The sequence below is a fragment of the Oncorhynchus masou genome, chromosome 22, assembly GCF_036934945.1.
Source record: "Oncorhynchus masou masou isolate Uvic2021 chromosome 22, UVic_Omas_1.1, whole genome shotgun sequence".
In the NCBI taxonomy this organism is placed as follows: Eukaryota; Metazoa; Chordata; class Actinopteri; order Salmoniformes; family Salmonidae; genus Oncorhynchus; species Oncorhynchus masou.
This window is the reverse complement of record NC_088233.1, coordinates 28990719-29009794: the sequence shown is the minus strand read 5'-3', so window position 1 is coordinate 29009794 and position 19076 is coordinate 28990719. Positions and strand designations below refer to the sequence as shown.

General features: G+C 44.2%; 2 protein-coding genes across 7 annotated transcripts; one reads left to right on the top strand and one right to left on the bottom strand.

Annotated features, from left to right (window-relative positions):
- Positions 1 to 449: 449 nt before the first annotated feature.
- wash1 (WAS protein family homolog 1) lies at positions 450 to 6401 on the top strand. 2 transcript variants are annotated; one of them, XM_064929828.1, is made up of 11 exons: positions 450 to 556; positions 1183 to 1323; positions 1493 to 1604; positions 1730 to 1876; positions 3215 to 3351; positions 3449 to 3584; positions 3777 to 3969; positions 4082 to 4234; positions 4320 to 4466; positions 5387 to 5455; positions 5571 to 6401. In XM_064929828.1, exons 1-11 carry the CDS (start codon positions 549 to 551, stop codon positions 5717 to 5719), a joined length of 1392 nt encoding a protein of 463 aa, XP_064785900.1. In that variant the 5' UTR covers positions 450 to 548; the 3' UTR covers positions 5720 to 6401. The 2 variants fall into 2 exon arrangements, with proteins under 2 accessions (XP_064785900.1, XP_064785899.1); XM_064929827.1 differs by having other exon boundaries at positions 4311 to 4466.
- Positions 6402 to 6521: 120 nt separating this feature from the next.
- Positions 6522 to 19025, bottom strand: ddx11 (DEAD/H (Asp-Glu-Ala-Asp/His) box helicase 11). Of its 5 annotated transcripts, none has more exons than XM_064929824.1 (28): positions 18693 to 19025; positions 17975 to 18145; positions 17657 to 17893; positions 17447 to 17533; positions 17231 to 17364; positions 17074 to 17125; positions 16884 to 16991; positions 16713 to 16800; positions 16299 to 16504; positions 16137 to 16211; positions 15919 to 15996; positions 15769 to 15815; positions 15615 to 15694; positions 12791 to 12832; positions 12642 to 12709; positions 12465 to 12503; positions 12227 to 12368; positions 11938 to 12069; positions 11739 to 11851; positions 11570 to 11642; positions 11264 to 11367; positions 11009 to 11158; positions 10863 to 10931; positions 10636 to 10736; positions 8867 to 8951; positions 7221 to 7296; positions 6939 to 7093; positions 6522 to 6869 (listed from the first exon to the last, which is right to left on the bottom strand). In XM_064929824.1, the coding sequence occupies exons 2-28, from the start codon at positions 18104 to 18106 to the stop codon at positions 6834 to 6836; spliced, it is 2709 nt and encodes a 902-aa protein (XP_064785896.1). In that variant the 5' UTR covers positions 18107 to 18145; positions 18693 to 19025; the 3' UTR covers positions 6522 to 6833. The 5 variants fall into 5 exon arrangements, with proteins under 5 accessions (XP_064785896.1, XP_064785897.1, XP_064785893.1 ...); XM_064929825.1 differs by having other exon boundaries at positions 17660 to 17893; XM_064929821.1 differs by having other exon boundaries at positions 6522 to 7093.
- Positions 19026 to 19076: the final 51 nt, after the last annotated feature.

Here is a 19076-nt window from a genome sequence, read left to right as displayed (position 1 = left end):
CCACACACATTGATAGATGGATAGATCTCACATCCCATGTAGTAAATATGGCATGACTTGAACCTGTGACCTTGATTCTCTCAGTCCATTCTTAGCCATTACACCAAGAGGTTTGAACCTCTGGATGCTACATCAGTAATAGATCAAGTCAAACATCTGGGAACTTGTGCACAGGGATTATAATTCTCAGCAACGAGCCATGGAGTAGTTGTGCTTATTTAAATAATTTAAATTAGAGCTTTTTCCGTCCTTCATTCCTTGACTGGGATCAGTGAATGTAGAACACAAAAACAATATGGTGTAAAACATCTATGATATATGTTATCTTAAATAATGTATGTGGCATGAAACATTAATATATATGTATCTGGCACAGCCTCAATGTCTGTATTGTGAGTGAACTGTCCCTTTAAGGAACAGAACCTGTCACGCGGTATGACCATGCGGAAGTAGACAGTCTGACAGACAGAGTCGTGTTTTAGCGGAAAGTAATAAACAACCAACTATTAGATAGATATCTGCGGCCGTGTACACACTACACGCTGTCAATGGTCAGGTAAGACCAATGAAACATATATTTACTTAATTATATTGTCGATAGTAAGATAGCTCAATGAGTAACGTTATTTGACTCCAGTTGAGAGTGTGCCAATCTCCCGAGCTGTCTGGGTCCATAACCCGGAGAGAGAGGGCTGTTGCCTGGGAGATGATGACTCCAGCACATCAGTGGCTGGGGCCGCCGAGAGCTGGATGTAAAATGTTTACATGATCTCGCTGCACGGAAGATACACTAGCTTTATAGCTAGCTAGCTAACTGGACAGTACACAATGCTAACTTTGTTATATGGGACATCATTATAAGTATGAGTTGCTAAGGCTGTCACTTCCCAGGTTATTTATCTGTGTATGAGGTGACAGGTCCAGGAAGGACCAGAGCTGTCACGTCAGCTAAGGTTAAATGGTAAACCCCATCACATGACAGTCAGATGAGTCTAGGAGAAAGAATGAGAGAGACGGATGAAAGAGAGGTCACAAGTACCTGTAGGTGAAAAGTCAGAAAGGCTAGTTAGCTACTTACAGCATTCTGCTTTCAGAGTTCTGTTTGCAAGATCCCTTTGTCCCTCGGCACCCCCTTTCTTTCTTTCACTCACTGTCTTTCTCCCTCTCTCTCTCTGTGTGTAGGATGAGTGTGAAGCAGTGTCTGGAGGGTCAGGTGTACTCTGTGCCTCTGATACAGTCAGACCTGAGGAGGGAGGAGGCTGTTCACCAGATAGCAGACACCCTGCTCTACCTAGAGACTATCTCTACTGACATCTTTACCAGGTACATACACAGACACAGATAGAGGAGTGTAAGTCATCCTAAAATAGCATGTTCTACATATGATGCCTGTTAGCTAAGATGCTCTTGGTTTATACATGACACACATTTAACTACTTTATCAGCAGAACACACACACTCACATACTGTGACTTTCCCCTGGTGTGTGTAGAGTGTCTGAGAGTGTAGAGCGGAACCGCTGTCAGCTGCAGAGTGTGACAGATCGAATCAGGCTAGCCCAGGCCCGTGTCAACAAGATCAAAGGTAGCAAGAAGGCCACCAAGGTAACACACATTTCACACAGAGTTGTGACACATGTTCCCCTTCTAATCACTGTTCCCAATACATGCAGGTCTCTGAGAGTACAATACTTGAGAGTACTATGAGATTTAGATTTGTGTGTGTGTAGGTGTTCTCCAGTGCTAAGTATCCAGCTCCAGAGCGTCTCCAGGATTACTCCTCCATCTTCAGTGGAGCCACAGACCCTGCCTCCCAGACACGCCCCCGATACCGCGTACAGGCCAAACTACGACCCCTTGACGACAAGGCCCTGCAGGTAACACACAAATGTACAAAACTTTATTCGGATCTACTGTAAAACATTTCAGTACAAAGGACCTGCATTTTTCAGAGGTCTTGCAGATTGTAGGACTTTGGAAACAGAAAGCACTGGCTCCTCCACACTGCTAAACTAGTTTGTATATGCATAAAGCAAATGCAGTGTTTTAGCAGTATAGTCCTAGCTGTTTAGATATGTAATATGACCATACCTTTTTGGCTTTCATCCACGATATACAGTCTGCTTAGTCCAAAGGGCTTTTACTGCTGCATTTACAGACGTGCCTGTTATGTACATTTCTTGTGTTACTTTTTGAATTATTAGATTTTTAAAATTAAATTAAATTTAGTCAATATTTTATTAACTCTATTTGTTGAACTGCATTGTTGGTTAAGGGCTTGTAAGTAAGCATTTCACAGTCAGGTTTACACCTGTTGTATTCGGCGCATGTGACCTGTTTTGACCTGGGGACATGACATGAAAAGCCCTGACTGAAACTCCCCACAGAAAACTACTCCCTACACCAGGGTTCCCCAACTTGCAGCCTGCGGGTCAAAACATATTTTGGGGGGGGGGACTGAAAAACACTAGCAAATTAGCTCCAAGTCATTTTAACATTGAGTAGCACCCCCCACCCCTTTTGCCCTTCGTCGGGACATGGACTCTACAAGGTGTCCAAAGCATTCCACTGTGATGCTGGCCCATGTTGACTCCAATGCTTCCCACAGTTGTGCCAAGTTGGCTGGATGTCCTTTGGGTGGTGGACCATTCTTGATACACACAGGAAACTGTTGAGCGTGAAAAACCCAGCGGCATTGCAGTTCTTTGTGTGTGTGCACCTTAGCTCAGCAGTGAAATTGTGCATTATTGATAGTGAACACCACTGAGTTCTCCCTCGCTGCCAGAACCAAAAACTTACAGAAACAGGAGTATTTTTTTGCTGTGTCTGAGAGGGAGAGAACGATTTGTGCACTTTCCTGGCTCAGAGATGTATTATTTATGAAACCTCAAGCACTGCAGAGAGAGGGAGATGAGAGAGTGAGTGAATGAGAGAGAGAGAGACAGAGGCAGATGACAAAAAGAGAAGGAGTGGGAGTTATTCATTCTGTTGAAGGTTTTGAATTTGTCTCTCTCTCTTTATCTTACCTGCAAGGCTGTCTCTTGGAAAGCTACTAGCTCTCATTTCGTACAAAAACAGAGATGGAAAGCAAAGCCAATTCATGATTACGTCTGGTGGCCATTTGTGTTTACTGAAGGAGGTTCTTACTAGACTCATCCCATCTAATATCTGTCCTCTCTTGTTCTACACCCCTCTCTCTCTCTGTCCACCTCTAGGAGAAGTTGTGTTATTACCCGGTGTGTGTGAGCAGTAAGAAGCGTTCGGAGGATGAGACCGAAGAGGGGCTGGGCGGTCTGCCTCGAAACATATCCTCTGTCAGCTCCCTGCTGCTGTTCAATACTACAGAGAACCTGTTAGTACACACACACACACACACACACACACACACACACACACACACACACACACACACACACACACACACTCTAACTGGTCGTATATGTGTTTAGGTATAAGAAGTATGTTTTCCTGGACCCCCTGGCTGGGGCGGTGACTAAAACACACACCACTCTGGAGACAGAGAAGGAAGAGAAACCATTTGACGCTCCCCTATCCATAACCAAGAGAGAACAGCTGGAGAGACAGGTACACACACTCACACCATACATACTGTATAAACACTCCCACACTATTCTCGAAATAAAGTCCTGTGGCATTGCTGTCTTTGGACTATAATATTTTTTCAATGGGCCATACTAACAAGTTAAAGTGTGACTGTAAATTATTACACTTTATTTCTTCCTCCTGCTCTCATTCCCTCTCCATCTGTCCCTGTAGACAGCAGAGAGCTACTTCTATGTTCCAGACCTGGGTCAGGTCCCAGAGATAGACGTCCCCTCCTACCTACCAGACCTGCCAGGCATTGCTGACGACCTGTCTTACAGCCAAGACCTGGGGCCTGGCATCGCACCCTCTGGACCCACACACACCTTCCCTGAACTACCCTCCTTCTCTGGGGAGGACATGCCCGGTACACAGACTGTCTCTGTTGTGTGGATTATACAGAAGTTTCCATGGAAATCGGTCATATCAAATGAGGCAAATGTTTCTATTGGTTATGTTGATTTGTTTGTTTGTTACAGGTTCTCAATTCCAAGTTGCAGTCCTGCCTCCTCCCCCACCTCCCCCACCCCCACCACCAGAGCCCACACATATCCCCACCCCTCCCCCTGGTCTCCCCCCTCCTCCTCCTCCCCCACCAGAGCCTGCAAATAGCCCTGCAGGCGCCAGCACAGGTAACACACACACAGTATACACACACACTATACACAAACACACTCTCCTTCTCTTGAAAAGTGTATTTACCTCCAGCTCCTGTAGTGGGCGCTCCCAGCGAGGTGGTTGAATCAAACAGCCGGGCCAGTCTACTAGAGTCCATACGCAACGCTGGAGGCATTGGAAAGGCCAAACTACGCAACGTCAAAGAACGCAAGATGGAGAAAAAAAAACAGAAGGAGCAAGAACAAGGTAAAGGAAAAGAGGGGAGGGAGAGGTGGATGAGTGTCTTGATTTCTCCTCTTGAATGACAAACGAGAGATTGCTCTTGAACCTGGTGACTCTTTGAGAACATTTTATAGTCCCAACAGAGCAATGATCGCTACAGGCCTCCAGTTCTTTAAGGGGGAAATCAGCAGTTGCTACATCCATTTTTGAACTTATAAATGAATTATATGTACCCATTGATTCTTAAAGAGTACAACTTATCAATGCCTCATGAGCGTAGTTCAACTGTTGTATCCCATCAGAACCCAAAATATAAGGTTGTTTTACTCCAATGTTTGTAAATCAAATAAATATAAACAAACACTGTATAATCTAAAACAGTTAAAGCTATAATTTGATATCATGGATTGAATTTGAGTGGTTACATTTCTCCAGCCCCATCCCTGCACGTTTTGCTGAAACAGTGGTGGGGAGAACGCTTTATTGTTTTAACTGCTGATTTAACTTACAGAGCATATTTGGGATATAGTGTGTGTGTGTAGTCTCCAAAAAACAGTTACCTAACTAGTCATAGAGAACAGCTCAGGGCTGCATGACCTTTAGATATATAAACATTACCTTCATTAAAGCACTGATTTAACTACACTCTGTTTTTATCTGTAAGACTTTGCTGTGTGTGTGTGAGTGAGCAAGCTTGTGTGTTAGACCTTTGAGTGAGTCCACAGTCATTAGTGCTGGTTCAGTTATTGCTGGACCACTCAAACATTTAACAGCGGGGTTAATCTGAACAGGAAATAAAGACTACTAGTTGTTCACTAGCTGAACTATTTATGTTGTGTGTAGCTACAGTAGATGTAACTGTTCTGGTCTCTCTCCACTGTACTAAAAACGCCATAGAAATGTAATATAATTTCTGCTTCACTGCATTGTGTTCCCTCTCTCAGTGGTAGCAGCAGCCAGTGGAGGAGACTTCATGTCAGATCTCTTCAATAAGTTGGCCATGCGAAGGAAAGGTGAGAACGCTCCTCCCCCATTCTTCTCTCATCTCTCCTTGGGTTATTGTCCCTCTGATAGTAGTGTAGTAGTATTTCTAGGTCTTGGTGATAGTAGAATTTGTGTGTTTCCCAGGTATCTCTGGTAAGGGTCCTGTAGGCGGGGACTCAGGGGAGGGCCCAGCTGGATCTGGCAGCGCATTCGCTAGGATGTCCGATGTAATCCCGCCTCTTCCTGCCCCCCATCAGCCAACCACTGAAGATGAGGACGACTGGGAGGCCTGAGACTAGCCATTCAGAACTAATGGAACTCTGAGCACATCTAGCTCTAAGCCAATCAAAGAAAAATAATACTGAGGAAGGAAACTAATGCTTGATATAGTTTTTTTAACCTTTATTTAACTAGGCAAGTCAGTTAAGAACAAATTCTTATTTACAATGACGGCCTACCCAGGGCCAATTATGCGCCGCCCTATGGGACTCCCAATCACGGTTGGATGTGATACAGCCTGGATTTGAACCAGGGACTTTAGTGACACCTCTTGCACCGAGATGCAGTGCCTTAGACCGGGATCCCTAAAAAACAAATGTGATGCTGTACTGTCTGTAGGGTTCCTTCAAGATCAGGGATGGGCAACTGTATGTATATATTTTTTGACTCAGTCAGGTTCTCAACTTACTGTTGAGTTATGTATTATATTATTCTAAGGTGTAGTTTTGACATTTGGTTGTGCATCTCAGCAGTCACTCAATTAGCCCATGTCAGCTAAAATGATTTAGTCTAGTGGCCAGCTAACTTACCAATCTATCTAAACTTGTAGTAAGCATTGTTGAATTACAGACCCGGGTGGAGCCCATTTATCATCAGTTATCATATTAAAAACGGCAAACATTTGCCTCCACCCTATAGGGGGGTGTAGGCACTGCGGCTGTCCGTGAGTTCCGTTTTTTGTGTGGCCCCCAGAACCCATCAAAGTTGCCCATCCCTGTTCCAGATGATACACAAATGTACTGATCCTTATTGAGAGAATACTGGACAAACAACTACAGGAGATAAATCAGACCTCATCTCAGAATTAAAGTATAATCAAGTAACACGTAAATATAATTACATAACACCACACTAAAGCAGCACAACATTTCTATCAGAATGTTATGAACATCATTCAATAAAAATTATTTTGCATAAAATACTGGCAGTGGAGAGTTGACTGTTGGAGAGGTATGGGTGTAAAACATACAAAGAGCCTCAACCATCATGCTTTGACGAGTGTGTGCTTTAACATCCCTTGAGGAGAATCCAATCAGAAATCTTGTCTCCAGAGCGAGGATATCCGAGAGGTGAGGTAGCTCTCTTCTGACCAGCGTTACACACCAGAACACCTGCTACCCCTTCCTCTCATAGCTGCTGCTGTTTCTTCTTCTCCATAAAGAACTGAGAAAGAGGAAAGAAGAAGTTGGGTCAGAGGGCTTGTGCTCTACTGACATAGTGTGTGTGTATTACCCGTCTCAGGCTGGCGAAGGCAGGGCCGAAGCTGGTGTGTGTGTGCGTGTGTGCTCTGATCCAGTCGGGGAGTTTGGCCAGCGTTGCAGGTCGGGAGTACCGTCGGTCACACAGAACGATACATGCATAGTCTTCACGGTGACGGATGGCTCTTCCTGTGGGGAGGGGAAATGAGGTCATCCCCAGAAGATTGTTTGATTAGGCCAGGGGTATACAACGTAGCTTGTAATACAGATAGTCAATCTATAGTTAACTGAGAAGGTGTAGAAATATAGAGAGTACCTATGGATTGATTGACAGCCTTCATACAGAGGTTCTCTATCAGAGCCTGGCCTGGACTCCTCCCACCAGAGTGAGGCTGAAACAGAACAGAGTGTGAGTGTGCCTAAGTCATAGACTTGAGTTTTCCATTCATCTCTATGGCCCAGGTTCTGACCAGAGTTAAGCGCGCATAAATGAAACGTAATTCCCTTTTTCCACTGCTTTTCTCTCTATGCGTATTCTGACCTTGAACTTAAGCTTGAGAATAGCATGCTATTCACCCACGATTTGAGGTGGAGCTTGAATAAATGAAAGTGTCTACAGAAACACCGTATTCTGACCTCGACTTAATTCTCCAATTGTTCCAGCAGTGATACGCCGTTCGCTGCCTGCACACGCACGCCCGACTAGCATCACCACCCTGAATGGTTCCGACCTAGAATATGTGAACATCTATAAGTCCCTAGGTGTCTGGCTAGACTGTACACTCTCCTTCCAGACTCATATCAAACATCTCTTTATCTAAAATCAAATCTAGAGTCGGCTTTCTATTCCGCAACAAAGCCTCCTTCACTCACGCCGCCAGTAAAACTGACTATCCTACCGATCCTCGACTTCGGCGATGTCATCTACAAAATAGCTTCCAATACTCTACTCAGCAAACTAGATGCAGTTTATCACAGTGCCATCCGTTTTGTTACTAAAGTAACTTATACCACCCACCACTGCGACCTGTATGCTCTAGTCGGCTGGCCCTCACTACATATTTGTCGCCAGACCCACTGGCTCCAGGTCATCTACAAGTCCATGCTAGGTAAAGCTCCGCCTTATCTCAGTTCACTGGTCACGATGGCAACACCCACCCGTAGCACGCGCTCCAGCAGGTGTATCTCACTGATCATCCCTAAAGCCAACACCTCATTTGGCCGCCTTTCCTTGCAGTTCTCTGCTGCCTGTGACTGGAACGAATTGCAAAAATCACTGAAGTTGGAGACTTATCTCCCTCACCAACTTCAAACATCTGTTATCTGAGGAGCTAACCGATCGCTGCAGCTGTACAGAGTCCATCGGTAAATAGCCCACCCAATTTACCTACCTCATCCCCATACTGTTGATATTTATTTACTTTTCTGCTCTTTTGCACACCAGTATCTCTACCTGCACATGACCATCTGATCATTCATCACACCAGTGTTAATCTGCAAAATTGTAATTATCCGCCTACCTCCTCATGCCTTTTTGCACACAATGTATATAGACTCTTTGTTTCTTTCTACTGTGTTATTGACTTGTTTATTGTTTACTCCATGTGTAACTCGTGTGTTGTTGTCTGTTCACACTGCTATGCTTTATCTTGGCCAGGTCGCAGTTGTAAATGAGAACTTGTTCTAAACTAGCCTACCTGGTTAAATAAAGGTGAAAAATAAATAAATAAATGGAAGTCAGACACACATAGCAGGTTAAACCTGGAGCCTGGTGCACGGTTCACCACGACTGGACCATTGTCATACAGTTCCATGATTAGTAAGGATTAGGGTATATTTATAGGATTATTGTTCAACCCCTATTATACACTTTTCCCCACCTTCTAATATTGGCCCCTATGAGAAGGGTGAGAATGGTAAATGAATACCCGAAAATGTGTATGCGCGTGTTTTCCGTCTCACCAGGTTCTTGTCCAGGTAAGCCATCTTCTCCTTTAACTCTGGAGACTTGATGTTTGGATATGGCATCCCTACCATCACAATACACCTACACATACAGGCACATTTTATTAACATACAACAGGGGTCGATAAAGACTGATACATGGTGATTTTACAGCTAAAATGAGTTTACTTCAGGAAATCTGTTAACAAGTATTCCCATGAATAAAAAAAAAGCACATGCAGTGCATTCAGAAAGTGTTCAGACCCCTAGACTTTTTATTTTGTTACGATACAGCCTTATTCTTACATTTATTAAATTGTTTATTTTCTCAATCTACTCACAATACCCCATAATAACAAAGCAAAAACAGGTTTAGAAATGTTTGCAAATATAAAAATAAATCAAAACTATTTAAATACATTTGCATAAGTATTCAGACCCTTTACTCTGTACTTTGTTGAAGCACCTTACAGCCTCGAGTCTTCTTGGGTATGACCCTATAAGCTTGGCACACTTGAATTTGGGGAGTTTCTCCCATTCTTCTCTGCAGATCCTCTCAAGCTCTGTCAGGCTGGATGGGGAGCGTCACTGACAAGCTATTTTCAGGTCTCTCCGGGGATGTTTGATCGGGTTCAAGTCTGGGCTCTGGCTGGGCAACTCAAGGATAGAGACTTTTCCTGAAGCCACTCCTGCATTGTCTTGGCTGTGTGCTTAGGCTTGTTGTCCTGTACGCAGGTGAACCTTCGCCCCAGGCCCTAAGCACACTGGAGCAGGTTTTCATCAAGGATCTCACTGTACTTTGTACTCTGTTCATCTTTCCCTTGATCCTGACTAGTCTCCAAGTCCCTGCCGCTGAAAAACATCCCCACAGCATGATGCAGCCACCACGCTTCATCTTAGGGATGGTGCCAGGTTTCCTCCAGACATGACGCTTGGCAATCAGGCAAAGGAGTTCAATCTTGGTTTTATCAGACCAGAGAATCTTATTTCTCAAACTCTAAGCGGGCTGTCATTTGCCTTTTACTGAGGAGTGTGTTCTGTCTGGCCACTCTACCATAAAGACCTGATTGGTGGAGTGCTGCAGACATGTTTGTCCTTCTGGAAGGTTCTCCCATTTCCACAGAGGAACTCTGTATGAGTGACCAACAGGTTCTTGATCACCTCTCTGACCAAGCCCCTTCTCCCCTGATTGCTCAGTTTGGCCGGGCGGCCAGCTCTATAAAAAGAGTCTTGGTGGTTCAAAACTTCTTCCATTTAAGAATGATGGAGGCCACTGTGTTCTTGGGAACGTTCAGGAATGTTTTGGTACCCTTCCCCAGATCTGTGCCTCGAGTCTCATAGCAAAGGTCCTGAATACTTATGTAAATAAGGTATGTTTTACATTTTTAATACATTTGCAAAAATAAACTTTTAGATTTGTCATTATGGGGTATTGTGTGTATATTGATGAGGGAAAACATTTATTTAAATCAATTTTAGAATAATGCTGTAACATAGCAAAACGTGGAAAAAGTCAAGGGGTCTGAATACTTTACGAATGCACTGTATATGATCATGTAAATGTAATAAAGGTATGACATTATTGTTATTTTAAAATACAATGTCTCTTTGGGCTTAATTTGTACACTACAAATTGACCACAACTACTATAATTATGTTCCGCTGACCATCTGCTCTGACAACAATCGGCCAGCGGCTGAATCTAGTTACCGACCCCTAACATACATCGTCTTTATCCAAGAAACAAACAACCAATGCTTTCACAATGAGAGATCTGTAACACACACCTGCCGAGGTCGTCCGAGAAGTTGATACCCTCGCTCATCTTTCCCCCGACCACAGAGAACAGCAACGCTCCAGAGAGTGTACCCCCATCCACAGCACACCTCTGAGAGAGAGAGTCATTCAACAAGCTTTCCAAAAAGCAATATCTTTATCTGATGTTTAAATCTCAAAGGTGAGATGAGGTGTTTTGTAGTCATTTCAAGTGACAGTAGTTTGTTTTGTGTCTCACCTGGATTGTGCGTGAGAACTCATTGAGCACTTTTTCCACCTGGTTGGCTTTCTTTGGCTCCTGGAAGATCTGAGAGAAACACACACTGAATATATGGACTTTCAAGGGAGAAACATATATACTTGATAGCAAGATGGTATGTGTACCTTCTTCTTGCTAGAGAGGCGTGCCAGAACTCCGCTGGCCTCCCAGTTCTCCAGAATCCTTCTGGAGTAATCGTAGGAAGGGAAGAAACACACCACGCCTCCCGGCACCACGTTACACAGGTTAGACAGCACACGGCCAGTCTCCTCCATCTACACACACACAGACACATACACATTACACTCCCCTCCGCCCATTAGCATTAACATTGGCTTCTCAGAATGGCATAATGCCGTTTTAAAAGGTGTGTGTGTAACCATGTGTGGTGTGTCTCTGTTCTGGAAGGTGAACTCCAGCTCCTGACCAGACGGGCCACTGCACAGCACTATGGGCAGGATATTCTCTGGAGGAATCACATGACCTGCCAAACACACATACACACAGTCAGTTTGTCCAAACCAGGAGCTTCTCAGCTAGAACCAATTAGTATCTGTGTTCAATGAGAAATGACTTTATGGTTTATTATCACTATAACACTGAACTTTAACCTGCTCTCTTATTCTAGCTAACTACCCCCAGTCCTCCCAGATCTATCCCAGGGTGCAGTAGCTTAGGGTACTCACCACAGGAGAACTCTATGATGCGCTCCGGTCCAACACCAGCAGAGAACAACAGCTCCTGCTTAAAGTCAGACACCTAGACACAGACGCACAGAGTAGTTGTCTTGACTTTCATTTGCCTAGGTCATCACAGGGGATGAAGATAAGAATGAGTACATGCGTGTGTTCTTACAGGCTGCATGGTTCCTCCAGCGATGATGACAGCTCTACAGTCCTTCAGCACCTGAGAAAAGTGGACCGCTGGGTTCAACAGGAGGAACTTCATACTACTCACCGCTACACTACCTGGAGAGAAAGAGGTAATAGAGAAACATTAGCATGTTGGGCAAAACTAGTTTCTGCTCAACAGAGAAGTTGGTGTGTGTATGTACCTTGTGTGTGTAGCACCACACGTCCGTCAGTGTTGGCGTTGGTGAGAGCCATGAAGAAGCCCTCTACCTGCATCATAGGGGATGCTGCCAGCTCTCTGTCCTCTGCTGCTCCCTGCTGGCCTGGAGGTGACTCTACATGAGAGAGGGGGACAGAGAGAGTGTGTCTCTGTTAGGCAGTCCTTGCACCTTAAACATGGTGGCAGTCCGTTTTTCGTACATCAGTGAGCTTGGTTCATCACAATACCGTCAACATTTTACAAGGTGACATTCCTAGTGTGTGTGTGTTTACCTGTGTCAGGCTGTTGGCTGCTCTGCAGTGTCTGTAGGTAGCGGTTCAGGCCTTCAGTCCGACGATTCTCTTTGTTGGCAGACTGTGTCTGTGTGTGTGACGTCACACCTGTACCTGCATACTTTTCTATGAAGCCACACAGCTAGAAAGAGAACAAACAACATTAGAAAAACACACACACACACACACACACACACGCACACACACACACACACACACACACACACACTACACTTACCTTTCTGCTGATCATACTCTTCTCAAAGTATCGTTGTACCTTCATAGAGAGACAAAGAGGAAGAGAAGGAAGCAAAGCAATTTGTCACCAATAACCATAGAATCCATCAATCCCTTCCCCAATTTCTGTGCCAATCGCAGTGTGTTGTGGTTGTGATCTAGTTGTGGTCGTGGTTACCTTGAAGAGGTTGATGTTGTCTATCTGAGCCTTGAACAGGAAGTTGTTGATGGTCAGCAGTTCGGTTGCTGGGAGACAAAGTGAGGGGAAAGTCACTACACGGTGTGTGTTTTGTGTGTGCGTGTGCGCGTGCGTGCGTGTGTTCTTACCTGGCTGAGTAGTCTGGCTGTGTGGATTCTGCCCCACCTTACCTAAAGACAATATAGATATAACATGGTTTTATATCTAATATATGTTTTAAACTCCACTTAGCCTAACAGAAGGCGTTCAGAATAATGATAGAGCTATTACCATATACAGTGCATTTGGAAAGTGTTCAGACCCCTTCCCCCTTTCCACATTTTGTTACGTTACAGCCTTATTCTAAAATGGATTAAACAAGAAATATCCTCATCAATCTACACACAATACCCTATAATGACAAAGCGAACAGGTTTTTAGAAATGTTTGCAAATGTATTAAAAACAAAAAAAACTTATTTACATACAGTCCCAGTCAAACGTTTCGACACACCTACTCATTCCATGGTTTTATTTTTTACTATTTTCTACATTGTAAAATAACAGTAAAGACATCAAAGCTATGAAAAAACACATCTGGAATCCTGTAGTAACCAAAAAAGTGTTAAACAAATCAAAATATATTTTATATTTGGGATTCTTTAAAGTAGCCACTCTTTGCACTCTTGGCATTCTCTCAACCAGCTTCCAAAAAAACACTACTAAAATGAACCAATAAGAAGAAGAGACTTACTTGGGCTAAGAAACATGAGCAATGGATGTGAGCGGTGGAAATCTGTCCTTTGGTCTGATGAGTCCAAATTTGAGATTTTTGGTTGCAACTGCCATGTCTTTGTGAGACGCAGAGTCGGTGAACGGATGATCGCTGCATGTGTGGTTCCAACCGTGAGGCATGGAGGAAGAGATATGATGATGCTGGTGACACTGTCTGATTTATTTAGAATGCAAGGCACCCTTAACCAGCATGGCTAGCACAGCGTTCTGCAGCCATACGCCATCCCATCTGGTTTGCGCTATCATTTGTTTTTCAACAGGACAATGACCCAACACAACTCCAGGCTGTGTAAGGACTATTTGATCAAGAATATATGTGATGGAGTGCTGCATCAGATGACTTGGCCTCCAATTGAGATGGTTTGGGATGAGTTGGACCGCTGAGTGAAGTAAAAGCAGCCAACAAGTGCTCAGCATATGTAGGAACTCCTTCAAGACTGTTGGAAAAGCATTCCAGGTGAAGCTGGGTGAGATAATGCCAATAGTGTGCAAAGCTGTCATCAAGGCAAAGGGTGGCTATGTTTTGATTTGTTTAACACTTTTTTGGTTTCTACATGATTCCCTATGTGTTATTTCATAGTGTTGATGTCTTCACTATGATTTTACAATGTAGAAAATAGTCAAAATAAAGAAAAACCCTTGAATGAGTATGTGTGTCCAAACTTTTGACTGGACTGTATGTATTCATACCCTTTGCTATGAGACTTGAACTTGAGCTCAGGTACATCCTTGTTTCCATTGGTCATCCTTGAGATGTATCTACAACTTCATTTGAGTCAACCTATGGTAAATTAACGGGACATGATTAAATTGATGGGACATGATTTGAAAAGGCATACACCTGTCAATATAAAAGGTCACACAGTTGACAGTGCATCTTAGAGCAAAAACCAATCCATGAGGTCAAAGGAATTGTCCGTATAGCTCAGAGAAAGGAATGTGTCGAGCCACAGATCTGGAGAAGGAATACCAAAACATTTCTGCAGCATTGAAGGTCCCAAAGAACACAGTGGCCTCCATCATTCTTAAATGGAAGAAGTTTTGAACCTAGAGCTGGCCACCCGGCCAAACTGAGGGGGAGAAGGGCCATGGTCAGGGAGGTGACTAAGAAGCCGAAGCTCACTCTGACAGAGCTCAAGAGTTCCTCTGTGGAGATTGGAGTACCTTCCAGAAGGACAACCATTCTCTGCAGCACTCCACTCATCAGGCCTTTATGGTAGAGTGGCCAGGCGGCAGCCACTCCTCAGTAAAAGGCACATGACAGCCCGCTTGGAGTTTGCCAAAAGGCACCGAAATGACTCTCAGACCATGGGAAACAAGATTATCTGGTCTGATGAAACCGAGATTGAAGTCTTTGGCCTGAATGCCAAGCATCACGTCTGGAGGAAACCTGGCACCATCTCTATGGTGAAGCATGGTGGTGGCAGCATCATGCTATGGGGATGTTTTTTAGCAGCATGGAGTGGGAGACTAGTCAGGATCAAGGGAAAGATGAACAGAGCAAAGTAAAGAGAGATCCTTCATGAAAACCTGCTCCAGAGCGCTCAGGACTTCAGACTGGTGCAAAGGTTCACTTTCCAACAGGACAACGACCCTAAGCACACAACCAAGACAATGCCGGAGTGGCTTTGGGACAAGTCTCTGACTTGAACCCGATCGAACATCTCTGGAGAGACCTGAAAATAGCTGTGCAGTGACGCTCCCCATCCAACCGGACAGAGCTTGAGAGGATCTGCAATACTTATTTTCCACCATAATTTGCAAATAAATTCATTAATAATCCTACAATGTGATTTTCTGGATTTTTTTTCTCATTTTGTCTGTCATAGTTGAAGTGTACCTATGATGAAAATTACAGGCCTCATCTTTTTAAGTGGGAGAACTTGCACAATTGGTGGCTGACTAAAGACTTCTTTGCCCCACTGTATGTAAATGTGATACTTCAGTTGTTTAAAAAAATAAATTTGCAAAACCTGTTTTGTCATTATGGTGCTTTGTCATTATGGTGTATTGTGTATAGATTGATGAGGGGGAAAGAATCTACATAATACATTTTAGAATAAGACTGTCACGTAACAAAATATGGAAAAAGTGAAGGGGTCTGAATACCTTCCGAATGCACTGTATATGAGGATCTTGTTCTGGCTCTTTTTCACAGGGCACACATACACACACTTACCTCCCAGCACACGCACCAGCCCCTCCAACACAAAAAGGATCTGTTTAATGTACATCAGGTTCTTGGCCTTCAGTCGACTCCTGTTACACACACACACACAATCAGACACCGTGTGTGTGTGTGTGTGTGTGTGTGTGTGTGTGTGTGTGTTTACCTGTAGCGTTCAGAGTACTGTGCAAGCTGGGAGTGTGCACGGCATAGCTGGACACAGTAAAAAAACGTCATTAAACAATATAGACAGCAACAAATGTTATTCTACCACAGACACATCGACAAACTACAGTTCCTGTGTGTGTGTGTGTACCTGTGCGCCAGTTAGTTCTGAGCTGTGTATACAGGAGAGAACGTCACTGAGGTTGTGAGCCTCATCTATGATCAGCACCTAAACCAATCAAATCAAACAGGTAAAACAGCTCAATACATTGTAGAATAGGTAGAGATAGCACAAGGGCGAAATACACGGTGGACTTTAGAAAGCTCAAATATTAATGTTCAAAGGTGTGTGTTTTAAGCATCGTTAACCTGTCCTTTGAGCTGCACCCCCGATGCTCTCCTCGTCCCCTCATGAAGTACAGTCTGATAGGGCAGCACCACCAGCTATACACACACATACATCAAAGACCAGGGTCTCACAATGTAATACCATAATCATTTGAGGGAAAAGGTGTGTGTGATGGTGTGTACCTGTGCGGGGGGTATAGCGAGGCGTGTAGCGTAGTAGGGACAGGAGCGTGTTTCTCTGGCCAGGCTGAGCAGCTGTTCTATGTCTCGTACCGCCCCCAACACTGTATCCCTCAGTGTCTGCAGCCCCTGAGCCCCTACGTACGGACACACCGCCTTAGACGCACCCCTCTTCCTCTTACCACCCTCCACTTCCTTCAGAAGCTGGTCTGAGAGAGAATACAGGAGAGAAAGAGAGGACATCTTTGAGAAAAGAGAGCAATGCGACAGGCCTAGAGTTCTTTAAAAAGGGTAGATTCCTCCTAAAATAAATGTATATGACTTTCCTTAACTGTAGTTGATTCACCAAGACAGTTTTTGAATATGAATTCCCTTACTGAGATACCGAATAACAATATTTTGTTGAGTCAGCATTACCGTGTTTGTTCTTCTGCATTTCCATACAGCGGTCGTTGATACGTTGGACGCTTCCCAGCCGACGCACCTCCTCATTTACACACATATTCTACACAGACACAGCTTATTAATACACAGGATCTACAGGAATGGAAAGAATGTGTAAAGGCCGGTGTGTGTGTGTATGTGTACCTGTCGGGACCCCAGTGGGACCAGGCTGATGTCCTGGCTGAAGGGACTCTTCTGTACCTCATGGACAAACTGAGCCAGCTGGGAGTGTGTACGGCTGCAGTAGTAGATCTGATGAAACACACGCACTAAGTGGTGTTGACCGAGGACAAAATTCTACATAAGAGAAATAACCTAAGAATCCCAAATATACCTTGGTGACGTGCTCCTCCACCAAGTCATCTTCATCATCACCACCACAGAACCTGTCGAGTTGAGAAAAGGGTGTCATTTTGTTGTCAAATTGAAACACTCTATACTATTTTATTAAGCTACACTCAATTGTGGCCTAGTAATTGGGTTGTCCTTACTTGTTCTTGGTCTTTGATTCGTCATCGCTTTCATACTCAGCCACAATAAGCTCCTCCTCAGGGTTGTTTAGCTCCTCCTCCTTGGGGTCCTTACTTAGCTGCAGCAGCTTCACTGCCTCATCATCCTCACAGCTCTACATACACATACACGCACAACATTTAAGCTGTTACTGTATACAGCTATACTCTACTGAATATTAGAATGTTATGCTCTACCTTTCTCTTCAGAGCGTATTTCAGCTGAGAGTTGTTTCTGATCATTTCCAGGTGTTCCTCCCTCTTCTTCCTCCGCAGCTCTTCATCCTGACACACACACACAAAGATACAGAAACACAAAAGTGATGCTAGCATTCTGTAAACACATAAGTCACACCAAACTACCTCAAAGACCCCCCCCCCCCACCTCCACACACATATATACACCACTACCTTCAGTTTAGACACAAAGTCCCGTTCTGCCTTCTTCTGCACAAAGTCGGTGATCCAGTCAGGCTCAGCAGAGGAGGATGGCCGGGTGGAGGATGTTGTGGTAGAGAGGGGTGAGGAGATGGAGAGAGATGTACCTCCATCCCCCTGCAGCAGTCTGTCTGCCTCCTGTCTCCTCTTTTCCTCATGGTCCCTCAGCCAGCTCAGAGCTCCACAGATCAGACTCAGAGACTTGCCCTGGAACAACAATATATTAATACACAGACTGAGACAGATAGACACGCACGTTATTACATAGATATGAACACACACACACACCGTTCCAGTAGGGCTCTCAAAGATGCCGACTTTGCCGTGCTCCAGTGCCCCATACAGGGCCTGCATGAACTGCTCCTGGATGGGGTATGGCTGGTAGGGGAAGGGGAAGTGGGGGGCACCAGCCTCTTCCATCACTGCTAATAATGCTCTTGCTGCCTGGGGGTTAGAACACTGACAAACCCAGTTGTAATTACCTGTACTATATAAACTCTTTAGAACGTGAAATGCACATTTAGAGCTAGCTAGGTACTTTTTCGAGGCAGAACTGTTGTAAGCTGAGCATTATCATATCAAGGAGTTGAGAATTCTCAGTTAAACTAACGTTACCGGACTTTCTCAATGCCATACATGGTAACTGATGTGACACTACATTGGGAGTACCCTGTTACCTATGGGTTTTAGATCAATGGTTTTAGATCATTGTCTAACATATTATATCCTCCTCTGCTGGGCCTGACTGGATCACTGACTTTGTGCAGAAGGCAGAACGGGACGTTGTGTCTAAACTGAAGGTAATGGAGTCTAACATACATTTTACATTGTAACGTTATGTATGGGACTGTCAGCCTTGGCAAATAATGATTATGCTATAGCTACATTGCATGGAGCATGCATTAGCTAGCTACTTCCTAGTCTGGTCAGTTGTCGATGATGGTAGTTCGAAACGATCGTGACACTTAACCGTTGAATAGTTAAAACAATAAATACAAATACTCACAGGTATGGTTTGATTTTAGTTCAATGGCTGGCTGGAGCTAGCAAATATGTTTTGACAGAGTTCGTGCATCTTCTACAAGCGCGCCAAGCGTTTCAGAAACGGACCAATGACACGCCGGTGAAATGAAACGTCAAGAGGGACGTGCCGGGGCGGCGTGGCGAGAGAGCGTTGAGCTGAGTGTCTGGGTTTTTATTTTAAAGAATTTGACCATATGAAAGATGGACGTAAAAAAAACAATGCTCTTTCTCCCACCACAAACGTTATTGTTTAAATATATATATATATTCCTCGCTGTGTTTACTACTCAAGAAAGAAATGTGTGAGATAATGTACAGTATTTGTTTAGATGGCGATGAGTCACTTCACGACCGTCCCTTCCAAAGC

Coding starts and splice junctions, on each gene's coding strand:
- ddx11 (XM_064929821.1), bottom strand. CDS start 18,106: ATGGAAGAGGCTGGTGCCCCCCACTTCCCCTTCCCCTACCAGCCATAC. Junction 16,801..16,883: donor TCCCACTGGGGTCCCGACAG/GTACACATACAC, acceptor GTGTCTGTGTAG/AATATGTGTGTAAATGAGGA. Junction 12,369..12,464: donor AGAGTATGATCAGCAGAAAG/GTAAGTGTAGTG, acceptor TTCTCTTTCTAG/CTGTGTGGCTTCATAGAAAA.
- wash1 (XM_064929827.1), top strand. Junction 1,877..3,214: donor TTGACGACAAGGCCCTGCAG/GTAACACACAAA, acceptor GTCCACCTCTAG/GAGAAGTTGTGTTATTACCC. Junction 3,970..4,081: donor CTCTGGGGAGGACATGCCCG/GTACACAGACTG, acceptor TGTTTGTTACAG/GTTCTCAATTCCAAGTTGCA.